This window comes from Oncorhynchus clarkii, chromosome 11 (assembly GCF_045791955.1).
Source record: "Oncorhynchus clarkii lewisi isolate Uvic-CL-2024 chromosome 11, UVic_Ocla_1.0, whole genome shotgun sequence".
Lineage (NCBI taxonomy): Eukaryota > Metazoa > Chordata > Actinopteri > Salmoniformes > Salmonidae > Oncorhynchus > Oncorhynchus clarkii.
Window position 1 is genome coordinate 35395440 of NC_092157.1, and position 19713 is coordinate 35415152.

Genomic DNA, 19713 nt, shown 5'->3' on the forward strand with positions numbered 1-19713 from the left:
AACAAATCAAAAACTGAAAAATTGGGCGTGCAAAATTATTCAGCCCCCTTAAGTTAATGCTTTGTAGCGCCACCTTTTGCTGCGATTACAGCTGTAAGTCGCTTGGGGTATGTCTCTATCAGTTTTGCACATCGAGAAACTGAAATGTGTTCCCATTCCTCCTTGCAAAACAGCTCGAGCTCAGTGAGGTTGGATGGAGAGCATTTGTGAACAGCAGTTTTCAGTTCTTTCCACAGATTCTCGATTGGATTCAGGTCTGGACTTTGACTTGGCCATTCTAACACCTGGATATGTTTATTTTTGAACCATTCCATTGTAGATTTTGCTTTATGTTTTGGATCATTGTCTTGTTGGAAGACAAATTTACGCCAAACATAACGTTTTGCATTGTTGCCAAAAAGTTCAATTTTGGTTTCATCTGACCAGAGCACCTTCTTCCACATGTTTGGTGTCTCCCAGGTGGCTTGTGGCAAACTTTAAATGACACTTTTTATGGATATCTTTAAGAAATGGCTTTCTTCTTGCCACTCTTCCATAAAGGCCAGATTTGTGCAATATACGACTGATTGTTGTCCTATGGACAGAGTCTCCCACCTCAGTTGTAGATCATCCAGAGTGATCATGGGCCTCTTGGCTGCATCTCTGATCAGTCTTCTCCTTGTATGAGCTGACTGTTTAGAGGGACGGCCAGGTCTTGGTAGATTTGCAGTGGTCTGATACTCCTTCCATTTCAATATTATCGCTTGCACAGTGCTCCTTGGGATGTTTAAAGCTTGGGAAATCTTTTTGTATCCAAATCCAGCTTTAAACTTCTTCACAACAGTATCTCGGACCTGCCTGGTGTGTTCCTTGTTCTTCATGATGCTCTCTGCGCTTTTAACGGACATCTGAGACTATCACAGTGCAGGTGCATTTATACGGAGACTTGATTACACACAGGTGGATTGTATTTATCATCATTAGTCATTTAGGTCAACATTGGATCATTCAGAGATCCTCACTGAACTTCTGGAGAGAGTTTGCTGCACTGAAAGTAAAGGGGCTGAATAAATTTGCACGCCCAATTTTTCAGTTTTTGATTTGTTCAAAAAGTTTGAAATATCCAATAAATGTTGTTCCACTTCATGATTGTGTCCCATTCTTCACAAACAAATACAGTTTTATATCTTTATGTTTGAAGCCTGAAATGTGGCAAAAGGTCGCAAAGTTCAAGGGGGCCGAATACTTTCGCAAGGCACTGTATATATATATATATATATCAATGATGTCGCTCTTGCTGCTGGTGATTCTCTGATCCACCTCTACACAGACGACACCATTCTGTATACATTTGACCCTTCTTTGGACACTGTGCTAACAAACCTCCAAACGAGCTTCAATGCCATACAACACTCCTTCCGTGACCTCCAACTGCTTTTAAATGCTAGTAAAACTAAGTGCATGCTCTTCAACCGATTGCTGCCTGCACCCTCCCGCCCGACTAACATCACTACTCTGGACGGTTCTGACTTAGAATATGTGGACAACTACAAATACCTAGGTGTCTGTTTAGACTGTAAACTCTCCTTTCAGACTCACATTAAGCATCTACAATCCAAAATTAAATCTAGAATCGGCTTCCTATTTCGCAACAAAGCCTCATTCACTCATGCCACTAAACATACATTCGTAAAACTGACTATCCTACCGATCCTTGACTTCGGCGATGTCATTTACAAAATAGCCTCCAACACTCTACTCAGCAAACTGGATGTAGTCTATCACAGTGCCATCCGTTTTATCACCAAAGCCCCATATACTACCCACCACTGCAACCTGTATGCTCTCATTGGCTGGCCCTCAATACATAGCCAAACCCACTGGCTCCAGGACATCTGTACGTTTTTACTAGGTAAAGCCCCACCTTATCTCAGCTCACTGGTCACCATAGCAACACCCACCCGCAGCAGGCGCTCCAGCAGGTATATTGCACTGGTCCTCCCCAAAGCCAACACTTCCTTTGGCCACCTTTCCTTCCAGTCCTCTGCTGCCAATGACAGAAACAAATTGCAAAAATCTCTGAAGCTGGAGTCTTATATCTCCCTCTCTAACTTTAAGCATCAGCTGTCAGAGCAACTTACTAATCACTATACCTGTACACAGCCAATCTGTAAATAGCACACCCGACTACCTCATTGCCATATTGTTACTTATCCTCTTGCTCTTTTGCACCCCAGTATCTCTACTTGCACATCTATCACTCTAGTATGAATGCTTAATTGTCATGAATGTTGCGTCTAGGGCCTATGTCTTGCCTTACCTCCCTACTCTTCTACATTTGGACACAGATCTCTATTTTTCCTTTCTTTGATGTTATTGACCGTACGTTTGTTTGTGTAACTCTGTTGTTGTTTTTGTCGCACTGCTTTGCTTCATCTTGGCCAGGTCGCAGTTGTAAATGAGAACTTGTTCTCAACTGGCCTACCTGGTTAAATAAAGGTGAAATAAAATAAAATAACATAAAAAGGTGCTCTAAGGAGGGATACTGATACCGCCTTAGTTTAGTCAGGCTGAGGAGGCTCAGGCTAAACATCTATTTGGGATGCAGACAGAGTATTAATGGTCTGTTTCGGTAAAGAGAAAAGAGAGACATTTGACATTTGAGGGGGAAATGTTTTCTGTCCATCAATAATGCAACCAGTGGAGTAGCTATACGAGTTTCCAAAAGGATCTTATAAAAGATAGCACTATCAACAAATCCACTACCTGATGATGGGTCAATCCTCCCACACTGTTTCATTACATTCCTCTCTGTACTGTATAGAAGGCCAGCTCTCCCCTTCGCTATGCAGAGGCAAATCTAAAATTGGGTTGCCATAGTGACTGAGGCTAACGGTAGCAGAAGCAGTAGAGAGGTGTTCCTGCCAGCATCCCAAATGGCATCTTATTCCCTATTTAGTGCACTACTTTTGACCAGAGACCTAATGGATCCTGGTCAAAAGTAGTGCACTAAATAGGGAACAGGGTGCCATTTGGGATACAAGTGTCTCAGGGATGATGAGCTAGCCTGGTTGTCCTCCCCCTATTCACTCTCCTCTCTCAGGAGGAAGGTTAATACCTGGATCTGTGTCAGGCAGAAGCACCTCCACACAGCAATATGAAAGGGCCATAATTGCATGCCAGTTATGCATGTGACAGAGGGTAACAAAGACATGCAACCCTGTCATACTAAACTGCCATGACAGACCTGGGCAAAGGTTGTCGACATCAAGCGGCCAAAGATAATGGGGAATACAGCAACAAGGTATGCATCCCAAATGTATCACTTTTAACCAGTCTTATGGGCCCTGGTCAAAAGTAGTGCACTGTATGAGGAAATAGGGTGCCATTTGGGACATATGGGGGTGAGGTCATCCTTGGCCATGTGCGTTATGCTTACAGTTTGAGGAAGCTCTGCTTGACTATACCCCCACCCCTCTTATTCTCTCTTCCTCAGTTATCCACAAACTCACCACTTTCTCCTTGGAGCGCAGCACGCCAAGTTTCCCGAAGCGTACATGGAAGGGGGAGCAGTGGAAGGTCCCGTCAGGCTGTCTGACCACCACCACGTCGATGCAGCCGGAGAGCGTGGCCTGGTTGATGCCCTTATACAGCTCCTTCACAGTCACCAGCACCTGGCCTGCCAGCTGGCCCACGTAGTTCATGGTGTCTACCTGTGGATCACACTGCCAGTAGTGAAGATCAAATTACTTATTATTGTCTGATTGTCCAGTCCTCTCTGAGTTGAAGGGGTAAAATGGCTGCCTATTGTATTGCTGAGCAAAGGGATGGGCCATTCTTGGGAGATTGTCAATTGGTTTTGATAACTCCACTGTCCTCTCCTCCTTTGAAAAATGGCAATGGTAATTGACGAGAGGAAACATGGAAACAAATGCACTTATATGAAATGAGAATGTGTGAAGTGGTAATAATTCATTTTAGAGTTAAAAGGACAATTAACATTGTTTTTAAAATGTGTGCATGCATTTCTCCTCCGAGAAAAAAACAGCTGATTCAAAGGGGTGTGGCAGATCAGCTAAGGAGACTCCACGGGAGGAAGCAATCGAGGACAGAGGCAGACTCCTCCGTTCACCTAATAACGATAGACACTTGTCGAGCACTCAACCACTTATCGGTTTCCAGGTCACGGAGGAGAGATGACGGAAGACTCGAGGAGAGGACGGTCTTTTTCCTAAATGAGAATCTCCCCTTGATTCAAAAGGGTCATCATCATCTGAAAGCTATCAGGTCAAAAGTTTAAGGATCTAAGGTCAGCCAATCACAAGACACGGTAATCTCTGTTGCCGAGTAGATCCAGGAAACAAAGCTTGCGTACCATAAACCCATTAATCTATGAGTTGCAGGAAATACAGTGATGATTCACAGTGTAACGTGACGACTTTCATTTACCACAAACGCAGACGAGAAAGACAAAGCACAAGAGAACAGAGCCATGCTGCAACCACTGCCAGTTGAGGGGAAAGTAAACTAGAATCTCACTGTCTGAACACAAAAGTTTCAAATGATCAGAGCAGTTGAACCAAGTTGAATGGAACATCTGAAAACAAATAATACAGAGAAAGTAAAATAAAATGTTGTTCTGAAAGAACATTTCAGATTCAGCAGGGGATTTTGGGCTCCCGAGTGGTGCAGCGGTCTAAGAGGTAACACTAAAGTCCCTGGTTCGAATCCTGACTGAATCACATCCGGCCGTGATTGTGAGTCCAATAGGGCGGTGCACAATTGGCTCAGCGTCGTCCGGGTTTGGCCGTCATCGTAAATAAGAATTTGTTCTTAACGGACTTGCATAGTTAAATTGAATAAAAATGTATGTGTAAAGACCATGTTAGCTAGGCCTAATGTATTGGTAAAATGTCCCCAATTCTGTAGAGAGGAAAATGGGACCAAACACAAATCTCTAGATGTGGCTGCGGTTACTTACAGATTCACGTTTAAAAGGACATCACACTTACAAATCAACATATGTTTTCAGACCTGCAAAGTACTCTAACGTCAAGATGCCATCACATCCCAAGACATTGGTTGTGTAGATCCAGTTATGTACCTTCACCCCAAATAAATGGAAAAGATAAGCACTGAATAACTTTCCTGCTATTGGGAGACAGACTAAACTAACCTTGTTGTTCCGGAGGTCCCTAAACACAGAGGGTCTGTCCCATTTCCTTCTATGGCAGTGCTGCATTCAGAATCAGATCACACCAGCAGCATGATGGCTGGGGCCCAGGCCAGGTTCCCATTGGTCACCATATGCATTGCCAATGGCACACTATTCCCTAAATAGTGCACTAGTTTTGACCAGGGACCAAAGCAGGACTCTACATTGCTACCATTTTAAGGGACATACGCTCCTGAAGATTTTGCTTTGCTACCTGGAACTTGTATGTGGGAGCACCAGTGCCCCTAGAAAATAAATCACCAAGGTAAAAATGGTTGTAATGATTTCTTCCCTGTTCCTTTCTTTCTGTGTCACCACATGTTCATGTACTACTGAGGCTGCGGGACAGCGAGAGCTTCTGTAGGAGATGAGCTTGAAAAGTAGCTAGGATTCATCATATTGGCTGAGCCAATGTAGGCTGTTTTTTTGTGTAAGCTATATTTAGTTATTGTGTTACTTTAGTTTATTTGGTAAATATTTTCTTAACTCTTTCTTGAACTGATTGTTGGTCAAGAGCTTGTAAGTAAGCATTTCACAGTAAGGTCTACTACACCTGTTGTATTCGGCGCATGTGAAGTTTGAAAAAGTTTGATATGATTTGATAGCTCATTATCAAAATCTAAAATACATTTTTCTGGTGCTCCTAAACTCTATTATGTTATTGCTGGATATCCTTATTTTAAAAAATGCAATATGCAGTTACTACTAGAGGCCAACCAATGATTTTTCAACGCTGATACCGATTATTGGAGGACCAATAAAAACAAATACCGATCAAAATCGGCCAATTTTTGTTAATATATATTTGTTATATATATATTTGTAATAATGACAATTACAACAACACTGAATGAACAATGAACACTTATTTTAACTTAATATAATACATAAATCAAATCAATTTAGTCTCAAACAAATAATGAAACATGCGCAATTTGGTTTGGAGAAGAAAGTAAAAGTGCAGTATGAGCCATGTAAAAAAGCTAATGATTAAGTTCCTTGCTCAGAACATGAGAACATATGAAGGCTGGTGGTTCCTTTTAACATGAGTCTTCAATATTTCCAGGTATTAAGTTTTTGATTGTAGTTATTATAGGACTATTTCTCTCTATACCATTTGTTTTTCATATATATTTTACTATTGGATGTTCTTATAGGCACTATAGTATTGCCTGCCTAATCTCGGGAGTCAATAGTTTTGAAGTCATAAACAGCGCTGTGTTTCAAGAATTGTGAAAAACTGCTGGCAAACGGAGGAAAGTGCGGTTTTAATGAACGCTTACGAGCCTGCTGCTGCCTACCACCGCTCAATCAAATCATAGCCTTAATTATAACATAATAAACACACAGAAATATGAGCCTTAGGTCATTAATATGGTGAAATCCAGAAACTATCATTTCGAAAACAAAACGTTTATTCTTTCAGTGAAATACGGAACCGTTCCGTATTTTATTGAACGGGTGGCAACCCTAAGTCTATTGCGGTTACATTGCACAACCTTCAATGTTATATCATAATTATGTAAAATTCTGGCAAATTAATTACGTCTTTGTTCGTAAGAAATGGTCTGCATAAACTTAAACTGCTGCATATACCTGGACTCTGCTAATTTATTTAACCTTTATTGAACTAGGCAAGTCAGTTAAGAACAAATTCTTATTTTCAATGACGGCCTAGGAACAGTGGGTTAACTGCCTTGTTCAGGGGCAGAACAAGAGAATTACACCTCGATCTTGCAACCTTCCGGTTCTTGTCCAACGCTCTAACCACTAGGCTACCTGCCGCCTCATGCTTACACTGATCGCAAGAGAAGTGACACAGTTTCAGGCACCGCATTGATTACATGCAACGCTGGACAAGCTAGTTAAATTAGTAATATCATCAACCATGTGTAGTTAACTAGTGATTATGTTAAGATTGCTTTTTTTTTATAAGATCATTTTAATGCTAGATAGCAAATTACCAGGGCTCCTTGCTGCCTGCACTCACATAATAGGTGGTCAGCCTGCCATACAGTCTCCTCGTGGATTGCAATATAATCAGCGTCCAAACATGCTGATTACCGATTGTTATGAAAACTTGAAATCTGCCATTCTAATTAAAATCGGTCTAGTTACCACATCCATTTTTTTTTTACTCAAAAACGTATGACATAAACCCATAAATGCCCAATGAGCTTATTTCAACTGTGGTATCCCAACAGAAGCCAAACATAACCTTGTTTTACCAATGTTTGTAAACAGAGTAAAATGTAAACAAACACAGTGTAGCCTCAAAATATGTTTAAACTATAATGTTGATATCATGGAGGGTCAGTCCTTGCATCCAAAGCTCTTTATGAATTTGAGTGCCTTTACATTTCTCCAGCCCCATCCCTTAACCTTTAACTAAACAGTCGTGGGGAATTGCTTTGTTGTTGTTTCAACTACAGATTGCCGCTTTAATAGCTAACAGTTTTCATGGTGTTCCTAAATGTTTCTTTGTGTAAGCCTACATTTTCCAACTTAGGAGCACAAGTGCTCAAACCATGCCTTGTGTGTGGGGTGTAGTGTAGTGTGTGTGTGTGTGTGTGGTGTGCAATAGAGCAGAGATGGGACTGCATAGGAAAATGCTGTGTGCTCAAACCATGAAATGTGCACATGAAATGTTTGCATGCTCAAACCATGCCTTGTGTGTGTGTGTGTGTGTGGTTTGGTGTGTGGTGTGCAGTAGAGCAGAGATGGGACTCAAGGAAAATGCTGTCTAAGCTCTCTTTGTTCACATGGTGTGTGGTGTGGCGATAATAGAAGACCAAACATTTAAATCCTCACAAACTCAGAGGCCAACCAAGCTGACTGTGAATGTGGGCATTAGAATACAAGGCTACTTCTTCTCAAAGCTTGCAACCCTACTTAGAATGCATTAGGTGTGATCTAGTTCACACTGACTGAGGAGGTAGGTTGGTAGTGAATGCCTTTCTCGCCCACATTCAGACTTAAGCGAGGCTCACAGTCAAGGAAGAACACAGTTTTACTTCCAATCTGGGGCCATAGATATCAAGCGTCTCAGAGTAAGAGTGTTGATTTGGGATCAGTTTTGATTTTAGATTACAATGAATAAGATGGACAGGACAGGGGGAGCTGATCCTAGATCAACACTCCTACTCTGAGAAGCTTGATGCATATGTAATTGAAGTGTAGCTATTAACTGCCTGTAGCAAAGGTCAATCATTTATTATTGTCTGATGTCCAATCCTCACTGAGCTGATGGGGTAAAATGGCTGCCTATTGTATTGCTGAGCAAAGGGATGGGCCATTCTTGGGAGATTCTCAATTGGTTAAGTTAACTCCTCTGTCCTCCGTCCTCTCCTCCTTTGAAAAAGGTCAAGGGTAATCGAGGAGAGGCTGGAGGAGAAGAAACATGGAAACAAATGCACTTATATGAAATGAGAATCCCAAAATATACGTGTAAATTGGAAATAATTAATTTTAGAGTTAAAAGGATAATTAACATATTGTTTTTAAATGTGTGCTGCATTTCTCCTCCAAGAAAACAGCTGATTCAAGGGGGTGTGGCAGATTTCATCTGAGGAGATTCCACGGGAGGAAGCAATCGAGGACAGAGGCAGACTCCTCCGTTCACTTAATAACGATAGACACTTGTCGAGCACTCAACCACTTATCGGTTTCCAGGTCACGGAGGAGAGATGACGGAAGACTCGAGGAGAGGACGGTCTTTTTCCTAAACGAGAATCTCCCCTTGATTCAAAAGGGTCATCATCATCATCATTTGAAAGCTATCAGGTCAAAAGTTTAAGGATCTAAGGTCAGCCAATCACAAGACACGGTAATCTCTGTTGCCGAGTAGATCCAGGAAACAAAGCTTGCGTACCATAAACCCATCAATCTATGAGTTGCAGGAAATACAGTGATGATTCACACAGTAACGTGGCGACTTTCATTTACCACAAACGCAGACGAGAAAGACAAAGCACAAGAGAACAGAGCCATGCTGCAACCACTGCCAGTTGAGGGGAAAGGAAACTAGAAATTGAATCTCACTCTGTCTGAACCCAAAAGTTTCAAACGATCAGAGCAGTTGAATCAAATTGAATGGAGAACGGAACGTCTGAATTCATATAATACGGGATCTGTAAAAACCATGTTAGCTAGGACTAATGTATTGGTAAAATGTCCCCAATTCTGTATAGAGGAAAATGGGACCAAACACAAATCTCTAGATGTGGCTGCGGTTACTTACAGATTCACGTTTAAAAGGACATCACATTTACAAATCAACATGTGTTTTCAGACCTCCAAAGCACTCTAACGTCAAGATGCAATCACATCCCAAGACATTGGTTGTGTAGATCCAGTTATGTACCTTCACCAAACACAAATCTCTTGATGTGGCTGCGGTTAAAGCAACACAAAAACACGTTTATCAGAGAGATGGAAAAGTTACTAACGTTAGCATATGGGGTTACGATGAGCATTTGGACATAGACAAACACTCCATCCTCAGATGGCAGCGGTAACCAGGTCTAGTTGCTGAGCCTTTATTTCACATATGTCAGAGTCAAGGCCCGCGGGCCACATCCGGCCCGCAAGAAGGTTTTTTACGGCCCCTGGGATGATCTTGATTTATTATTAGAACCGGCCCGCAGCAAGCCGGCAGCCCGCAGATCTTTTACACGCACCAATACTACATTTCCCACAATGCAAAGGTGACGCACCGAGCAGTAGGCTGCTTCATTTCAATATTTATTGGCACAGCAATCGTCAGCATCACAGTAAAATTAACTTTCAGATACCCATCAAAAATGGCAAAACGGAAGGTGGATACTGAGAACCGGGGGTTTCAAACAAGGTGGGAGTCGGAGTATATGTTCACGAAGGTAGCTGGAAAACCTGTGTGTCTTCTGTGTGGAGAAAGTGTGGCGGTACTGAAAGAGTATAATCTGAGACGACATTATGAAACGAAACACGCGGACAAAAACAAGAATATGGACATGGAACAAAGGCTACAAAAGGCAGAGGAATTAAAACGAGGCCTCAAATCTCGACAGGCTCTGTTCAAAAAAGCCAAATCACAAGGCCAGGCTGCTGTCAAGGCCAGTTTTATTTTGGCAGAAGAGATCGCTAAATCAGCCCGGCCATTTACGGAGGGGGATTTCATCAAAAACTGCATGATTAAAGTTTGTGACGAAGTTTGCCCAGAAAAAAGGCAACTCTTTTTAAATGTGAGTCTGAGCAGAAACACCATTGCCGAGAGAGTAGACCAGTTGTCCATCAATCTAAAAGAGCAGCTTGTGAAAAAGGGAAAAGATTTTATTGCATATTCTTTGGCTGTGGATGAGAGCACCGACATTTCTGACATTGCCCAGTTGTCAATTTTCATCCGCGGAGTGGACTCCAACCTAAGCGTGACAGAGGAGTTTTTGGCTTTACGTCCTATGCATGGCACAACTACGGGGCATGATTTGTATGAAGAGGTGTCAAGATGTGTAAATGAGATGGAGCTGCCTTGGGAAAAACTTGTGGGTTTGACAACCGACGGAGCACCTGCGATGTGTGGACACAGGAGCGGACTGGTGGCGAAGATACGGGAAAAGATGCAAGAGGAAAACGCGACAGGTGAGCTGACAGCTTATCATTGTATCATACACCAGGAAGCGTTGTGCGGTAAAGCCTTGAAAATGGAGCATGTAATGAGCATCATCACGCGCACAGTTAACTTTATCAGAGCCAAAGGTTTGAATCACCGCCAGTTCAAGGCATTTCTGACGGAGTTAGAAACGGAGCATGGTGATTTGCCTTATCACACAGAGGTGCGATGGCTAAGCCAGGGAAAGGTGCTTCAAAGATGTTTCGAGCTTCGTGAGGAGATTTGTCTGTTCTTGGACAGCAAAGGGAAAGACACAACACAACTCCGAGACGAAATGTTTCTGTGTGAAATGGCTTTTCTGTGTGACATTACGAGTCATCTGAATGCAATAAACTTGCAGCTGCAGGGTCGGGATCGTGTCATCTCTGATATGTACAGTACAGTGAAGGCATTTAAAACCAAACTGACTCTGTGGGAGACGCAGATGCGGAAAGAAAATTTGAGCCACTTTCCCAGCTGCCAGACCATGAAAGAGAAGCTCTCTACCAGTGCGTTCCCGAGCACACAGTTGGCTGATAAAATAGGTATGCTTGCCGCTGACTTTCGACGGCGATTTGCTGACTTTGAAGCACAAAAAAGCAGGTTGGAACTGCTCGGTAACCCATTTGCTGTTGACGTGGAAAGCTCACCACCAAACCTCCAAATGGAGTTGATTGACCTCCAATGCAATGATGCACTGAGGGCAAAATATGCGGCAGTGGGTGCTGCGGAGTTCGCCCGTTTCCTCCCCGGCACAATGCCCCAGCTGCGCATCCAGGCTGCTCAAACGTTGTCTATGTTTGGCAGCACATACCTGTGTGAACAACTGTTTTCTTTGATGAACCTGAACAAAACATCACACAGAAGTCGACTTACTGCTGAACACCTCCACTCAATTCTGAGGATTTCTTCAGCTCAGAGCCTTACCCCGAACATTGATGAACTTGTGGAAAAGATGGGACACCACCAAGTATCACCCTCAACCTCAAACAAGTGAACATTACTGTGCAATCACATATTTAGAGTTTTTACTCAGTTCAAGTTTAAAAGTTAAAATTTAATATTTGTTTTCACTGCATGTTACTTCTCCTTAAACAAAGTGTTGTTTTTGATTAATAGATTTTTGCACTTTATTTTTTTGTATTTCAATCCAATTATATTTTAAAAATATTTCAGTTGAGTGGATGATAGAAAATTGCTATTATTGTTTTTTCTTTGAAGTAAATTTAGCCCACTTTTGCTAAAATAGAAAATATAGTCTACTGATGGTGCCTTGAATACCGGTTTCTTTCATTTAATGTTCATGTTATGGGATATTTATATAAAGGAAATTTGTCTTTTGTGTCTGTTGAAAATTAAAGATTACTGACAGAGCCATAAGAAAATATTGCTTTATTTATCTGATCATATTGTAATATATTTGTTAGGTTTTCAGTAGGTTCAATTAGGTTCACTAGACTATATGCGTCATTTAAAAAATTTTCAATGAACATTCGAACAGTCCGGCCCTCGTCTTGTAGCTGATTTTTTTATTTGGCCCTCCGTCCATTTGACTTTGACACCCCTGCTTTATTTGCACACATGTGCTACCAATTAAGGTGATCGACAGTCAGTGTCCCAGCTGGCAGAGTCATGAGGCTGCTGGCTTTTGTTGAAGCCTTTTGTTTGTTTGAGTCTTTAGTTTCAGCATGCCTTTTTGTATTTTTTTTCTTAACATCAAAGAGGATAAATAATTAAATACTGGACTGAAACAGAATCTTTACGCAGTGCATGTTTGGCTTAGTCTATCCAAACACAGTGACAAAGCCATAGCCCTAACGTTATTCAAACTTCCACAACTGGCAATCAAACTTGTCAAGGCACTGAAAGAAAAAGCACCCTGCCTGCAAAAAACCCCCAATGTCATCTTAAATCTCAACACTGTACATTCCTCTCTAGGTTTCGTCATTCTAGGGTTTTTCCTGTCCACTGTGCTTTCGCTTTTGCTTTGCTTGCTTTGGGGTGTGGCTGTATCTGCTCATTAGACAGGTCCAGTGATGATTTTAGCATGTACATCTTGGTGGGGCAAACTCAAAAATGTTTTTGGGGATGCATGCCAGCAAAGCCACTACACAACACTAAACAATACATTAATTGCACTATAACAGTGACAAACAGTGCCCACAAACTGTTAGGGCCTACATAAAACTGTCCCAACAGCAGTCCCAAAACCTTACCACTGCTACACCTGGCTTTCAGTGGAGCCTTGTCTGGCAATGAAAAAGTTAATTCAGCCTCATTTACTACCTTTTTAAAATGGATAGCTGAAATGGCTGACTTGCTTAAACAAATGTGGTTTCCACTGACCATTGAGATGTACAAACTATGGAATAAGGAAACGATGAAAGGATAAGAGGCAATCCGTAATTTTGATTAAGACATTAATGAGCGAGCTAAGACGGACGTAGTCAATATAACTATTTGTTTAGCACTATTGAAATGTAGTGACAGAATTCAGAACATGGGTCGTTCTTACAGTATTCTCCCTGTACACCAAGTCAAAACCGTAGGATAAATAAAGGGGTCATATAAGCAGACAATGAAAGCTCTTACAATATTTGATGATTACATTTCTCCAAAACAGGCTGTAGGCTACATATGCACCACCAAGTCAGAACAGCAGGCTAAATTATGAATGGGAAAGGGACCAAATGATTGGGGTGAGGCATACATATATCCCTTGTATATTACATAATTCATGCAGCAGCATACAAGACCTTTTTGGACAGTTGTGCTGTGCTCACGTTAACAGGAAGGTGGCACAACGGTCTTTCTTGTGGGCAAATTTTGTCATCAAAGTCTGGCATTCTCTGGATTGATGTTGCTTTCAAAACAACTAGAAACTCTGAAATAAACAAGGTTGAATCATGACATCAGTGATCTTCACGTAGGAGCTCTAGAAAGAGGCCCGAGTTCCCGACTTGGATTTCCGAGTTATTTTCCCAGTCGGAGCTCGTTCTTCCCCCAGAGTTACCTGTTGTCTTGAACTCACTGAAGTCTGAGATTTCCCGGTTGTTTTGAAAGCAGTAGAAGTCTGGATTGACAGCATGGCCAATGTATTGGACCATGGCATTGCATGTGAATGTTTATCCTTTTAAGCTTGGAAAAGAGAGCTTTAAACCCAGACTTGGACTACACACCCTCTCCACCGAATAGCAGGGGAAGCAAAATAGTGATTGCTTGCAACGCATGCAGTTAGTCACTGATTCCTACCAACCACTCATTGTTGAATTTGCGATTTCCAACTTGTTGTTTAACCTCTCTAGGCTAGGGGGCGGTATTTTCACGTCCGGATGAAAAGCGCGCCCAAAGTAAACTGCGTGTTACTCAGGCCCAGGAGCTAGGATATGCATTTCATTAGTAGATTTGGATAGAAAATACTCTGACGTTTCTAAAACTGTTTGAATAATGTCTGAGTATAACATAACTTATTTGGTAGGCAAAACCCAGAGGACAAACCATCCAGGATTTTTGTTGTTGTTGAGGTGACTGTTTTCAATGGGTTTTCTATGTGGATCTATATTTCTACGGCACTTTGTTGCAGTTCCTATTGCTTCCACTAGATGTCAGTCTTTAGAAATTGGTTGATATTTTTCCTTTGAGTAATGAAGAAGTAGCCATTTCCTATCTGGGTGGATAGCCAAGTGTACTGTTGTGGTTGGTGCACGCGACCTGAAGCTCGCTCCACTTTCATTTTATCCGCTATTGAATGCAGTTAATCCCGTCTTAAACGTTAGAGATTATTTACATTTAAAAAAACTAAAGTTGGATTAAGAAAGTTATTTGAAATGTTTGGACAAAGTTTACAGGTAACTTATTAGATCATGTGTAGTCATGTCGGGAGAGTTCAAACGGGTGTTTTTCTGAATCAAACGCACCAAATAAAATTGACATTTTGGAGCTATAACGACAGAATTAATTGAACAAAAAAGGACCATTTGTTATGTTTATGGGACATATTGGAGTGCCAACAGAAGAAGCTCTTCAAAGTTAAGGCATGAATTATACCGTTATTTCTGAGTTGTGTGTCAGGCCTGGCGGGCTGAAATATGATTGTTTGCTTTCGCCATAAAGCTTTTTTGAAATCTGACACGGTGGCTGGATTAACAAGTAAAGCTTTAATTTGGTATATTGCACTTGTGATTGTATGAAAGTATTTCTAATAATTTAATTTGGCGCTCTGCCATGTCACCGGATGTTGTCAAATCGATTCAGATAACGGGATTTGATCCCTAAGAGTTTTTAATGTTTGTGTCCAATGGCTGATGAGCACCGATACGTTTTATCTATAATTTCTGGTAGCAAAGGATTGAAAAGGATTTGCCAGTAGAATGTCAATGTGATTCATGATTTTGTAATAGAGGTCGTGCGATTAGGGCCGATTTCAAGTTTCTAACAAATCGGTAATCGGTATTTTTGTACGCCGATTATGGCCGACTGAAGTGCATTCCATGAGGAAACTACGTAGCGAGCTGAATACCTGTTACGCAAGTGCAGCAAAGAGCCAACTTAATTTATTAAAAAACAAATCAATCTTCACATAATCACTAGTTAATTACACATGGTTGATATTATTACTAGGTTAACTAGCTTGTCAATACGGTGCCTGTTAATTTATCATCACAGCCTACTTCGCCAAACGGGGGATGATTTTTCAAAAGCACATTCGCGAAAAAAGCACAATAGTTGCACGAATGTACCTAACCATAAACATCAATGCCTTTCTTAAAATCAATACACAGAAGTATATTTTTTTAAACCTGCATATATAGTTAAAATAAATTCATGTTAGCAGGCAATATTAACTAGGGAAAATTGTGTCACTTCTCTTGTGTTCATTGCACACAGAGTCAGGGTATATGCAACAGTTTGGGCCGCCTGGCTCGTTGCGAACTAATTTGCCAGAATTTTACATAATTATGAAATAACATTGAAGGTTGTGCGATGCAACAGCAATATCTAGACTTAGGGTTGCCGTCTGTTCGATAAAATACGGAACGGTTCTGTATTTCACTGAAAAAATAAATGTTTTGTTTTCGAAATGATAGTTTCCGGATTTTACCATATTAAATTATCAACGGCTCGTATTTCTGTTTATTATATTATAATTAAGTTTATGATTTGATAGAGCAGTCTGACTGAGCGGTGGTAGGCGGCAGCAGGCTCGTAAGTATTCACCCAAACCTTACTGCGTTTGCCAGCAGCTCTAAGCAATGCATGCTTCACATCACTGTTTATGACTTCAAGCCTATCAACACCTGAGATTAGGCTGGCAATACAAAAGTGCCTATTAGAACAACCAATAGTCTAAAGGTATACGAAATACAAATGGTATAGAGAGAAAGTCGACATAATTCCAATAATAACTACAACCTAAAACTTCTTAATGGGAATATTGAAGAACTGGGAATATTGAACCACCAGCTTGTATATGTTCTCATGTTCAGAGCAAGGAACTTAAACGTTAGTTTTTTTTAAATGGCACATATTGCACTTTTACTTTCTTCTCTAACACTGTGTTTTTGCATTATTTAAACCAAATTGAGCATGTTTCATTATTTATTTGAGATTAAATAGATTTTACTTATGTATTATATTAAGTTAAAATAAGTGTTCATTGAGTATTGTTGTAATTGTCATTAATTAATTTGTGTGTACACACACACAAAAATCGTCTGGTTAATCAGTATTGGCTTTTTTTGGTCCTCCAATAATCGGTATCGGTCGACCTCTATTTTGTAAGTAAGATGTTGACATGATCCGTCCAATCAAAGCTACTGTAGATAACGTGATTTGACGTATTTTTTAAATTTTTATCTGTGACCAATGACCTTGCGCCTTTCTTGGATGGGCACTTCTACTGTAACTCTAAGGCAGCACCCAAGGGGGCTTGAACTTTCTAGCTCTCCCTATAGATTTGTTGGTGATGTAGTGTCTCCATGAGTGAGAACACTGAGCCAATCACGGCGCAACTAGAGAATATTACCAACCCCTACGCTCTGTATTTTCCTCTGGCTGCCCCTCCACCACAGAAAGCCCCGAGCTAGGCTGAAGCAGATGCATTTTGGAGCTGCCTTACTCAAGAAACCAAAAAAAAAAAAAAAAAAAAAAACGGCCATGCCGCTTTATTAACTCAAAAAAATATTGCATTGTTTGCAAACATACTGTATGTGACTCGTATTAATGCCAAAATAACATGCAAAACAGGCAAACAAGGAGGGGCTCAACACCCTTTGAATATGACCGGTGTCAGTAAACGTTGGCAAAAAAAATACAAAATTCAGTCACCAACGCTCTAGATAACATGACGACAGCCTAACCGGCTCTGCTAGGGACAGTCTAATGGTCAGAGTGAGGTGTTCTCTGATTTGTGTCTGGAAGTAGCTAGCAAGCTAGCCAACTTTAGCCAGTTGGCTCGGCTGCAGAACACTCGGCTCAACCCTAATTCTCAACCAGAGCTTCCAATGTGCGCTCTGAACGCTCAAAGAGCAAAATGCTCTGGATTTACTAACAGAACAAAAATCTGACAACTCCCAGAGCACACTCTGGCACTCCAGAGTGAATTTTTAGAACACACCCATTATAACCACCTTCATTACAGAGGCCATCCTGGCATATGAACCTAAAATATTGAGTTATTCATAGCCGACTGGCATAATACTCTGGGCTCATTCATTAACACCAGGTAAAACAAATCAAAATCATACATTCGCTGTTTACCAGCTTGTGTAGGCCTTAATGAGAGCAGAAAGGCATTGAAATATATTGAAGGTTGTAGAGGGATTGACAGTGTACAAAACATTAAGAACACTTGCTCTTTCCATGACATGGACTGACCATGTGAATCCATTGAAAGCTATGATCCCTTATTGATGTCACTTGTTAAATCTACTTCAAATCAGTGTATATGAAGGGGACTGATTAAAGAAGGATTTTTAAGTCTCAAGACAATTGAAACATGGATTGTGTACGTGTGCCATTCAGAGGGTGAATGGGAAGACAAAATATTTAAGTGCGGGGTATGGTAGTACAAGCCAGGCGCAATGGTGTGCGCAATTGTGTAAAGAACTGCCTGCCACGCAGCTCGGTTTTTCACACTCAACAGTTTCCCGTGTGTATCAAGAATGGTCCACCACCCAAAGAACATCCAGCCAACTTCACACAACTGTGGGAAGCATTGGAGTCAACATTGTCCAGCATCCATGTGGAATGCTTGACACCTTGTAGAGTCCATGCCTAGATGAATTGAGACCGTTTTGAGGGCAAAAAGGTGGGTGCTCAGTGTATATCTATACTGGGAAGGGAAGTAAAGGGGACACCTAATCAGTTGCAAAACTGAATGCATTCAACCGAAATGTGTCTTCCGCATTTAACCCAACCCCTCTGAATCAGAGGTGCGGGGGCTGCCTTAATCGATGTCCACGTCATCGGCACCAGGGGAGCAGTTGTTGGGGGTTAACTGCCTTGCTCAAGGGCAAAAACGGCAGATTTTCCCAACTTGTCGGCTCTGGGATTTAAACCATTGACCTTTTGGTTACCGGCCCAACACTGTTAACAGCTAGACTACCTGTCGCCCACTGTAGGGGCCTGTAAGGTCATATTGTCTTCTGATAATCGCATAATGCTGTCCGTGTAACTCTAATAACCTGATGGCACTTGTGTTGTTGGTAACAACAGCCTCAGCAAATATTTAGTTTTATCTGCTGCCCCATACAATTTATAGACAAAGGGTTTAGCAGTCCCTCGTGGCTGCAGCCCGGGCACAGATTACTGCTGTCTGCAGCACAGAGGTCAGTTAGGCCTATAGGCTGTGTCTAAAATGGCACCCTAATCCCTACGGTCCCTGGTCAAAAGTAGTGCACTATGAAGAGAACAGTGCACAATTTGGGACGCATTCATAAAACTGTGCTACAGTGCGCAAAGTTCACTAATACAAACCAAAAGCCAACAGTAACAGTGGCACTTAAAGTTTTTTTGTTTGGGGAGGATTTTGCTGATCTGGATGCTTGTGGGCCCATTCATTTACATGTTCCACTGTAGAAGAGTGAATTGATGGATAAAAAAATAAATGCATGATGAACACATAAAAAAGGTACACAGTACAGGGCACACAAACGCAGTAGAGGTCATTGCCAAGGCATAACTCCAAAACAAAATCTTTGCGTGTGGTATAGGAGAATGTGTTGAAACTGCACTATTTTCATTAACACAAAAGTAGGAAACAGAATATGGCAAAATAACATACCTCCACAATAGCCATGTTTAAGTACAGGGCCAGATCCAGACATAAGCGGTCACTTAGAACAACCCCTGGCAGTTTAGGAACTCAGTTCGGGTCTCAACTTACTATTGAGAGTAAGAATAGCATAATACACGAGGAGCAATTTCAAAATTTGGTTGTGCATCAGCAGTTTGTTTGTACAAAAAGTACTGTAATTTCTGAACAGTTCATCCGATGTGGATGAAAATACCGCCAAATGAAAGCTGACAGTCTGCACTTAAACCCCACAGTCATTGTATTATGTAATATCTAAAGAGCTGGGGTACAAAGCCAAAACAACAAATGGTCACTTTTCCAATAGTTTTGGAGCTAACTGTATATTTCACTTTTCTACCAACGGAGACACTCAAAGCGCCCCACAGAGTAAGGGGGAGACTCACCTCATCCACCACCAATGTGCAGCATCCACCTGGGTGATGTACGTCCACCATTTTTGAACCAGAACGCTCACCACACATCAGATGGAGTGGTGAGGAGTGATATGCAAATTAGGAATGAGGGGGATGATTAGGTGGCCATGATGGAATGGGGCCAGGTTGGGAATTTAGCCATAACACCGGGGTTAACACTCCT

General features: G+C 41.4%; 1 protein-coding gene across 3 annotated transcripts in view; it reads right to left on the reverse strand.

Annotated features, from left to right (window-relative positions):
* LOC139420465 (phosphatidate phosphatase LPIN2-like) overlaps positions 1–19713 on the reverse strand; it is a 37996-nt gene that overhangs the window by 13781 nt on the left and 4502 nt on the right. For 2 of the 3 annotated variants that reach the window (XM_071170643.1, XM_071170646.1), the window contains exon 2: positions 3492–3692. In XM_071170643.1, the coding sequence (XP_071026744.1) occupies positions 3492–3683 (192 nt within the window). In that variant the 5' untranslated portion in view covers positions 3684–3692. Of the gene's footprint in view, positions 1–3491; positions 3705–19713 lie in introns of all 3 variants that reach the window. The other variant, XM_071170644.1, reaches the window with a different exon arrangement.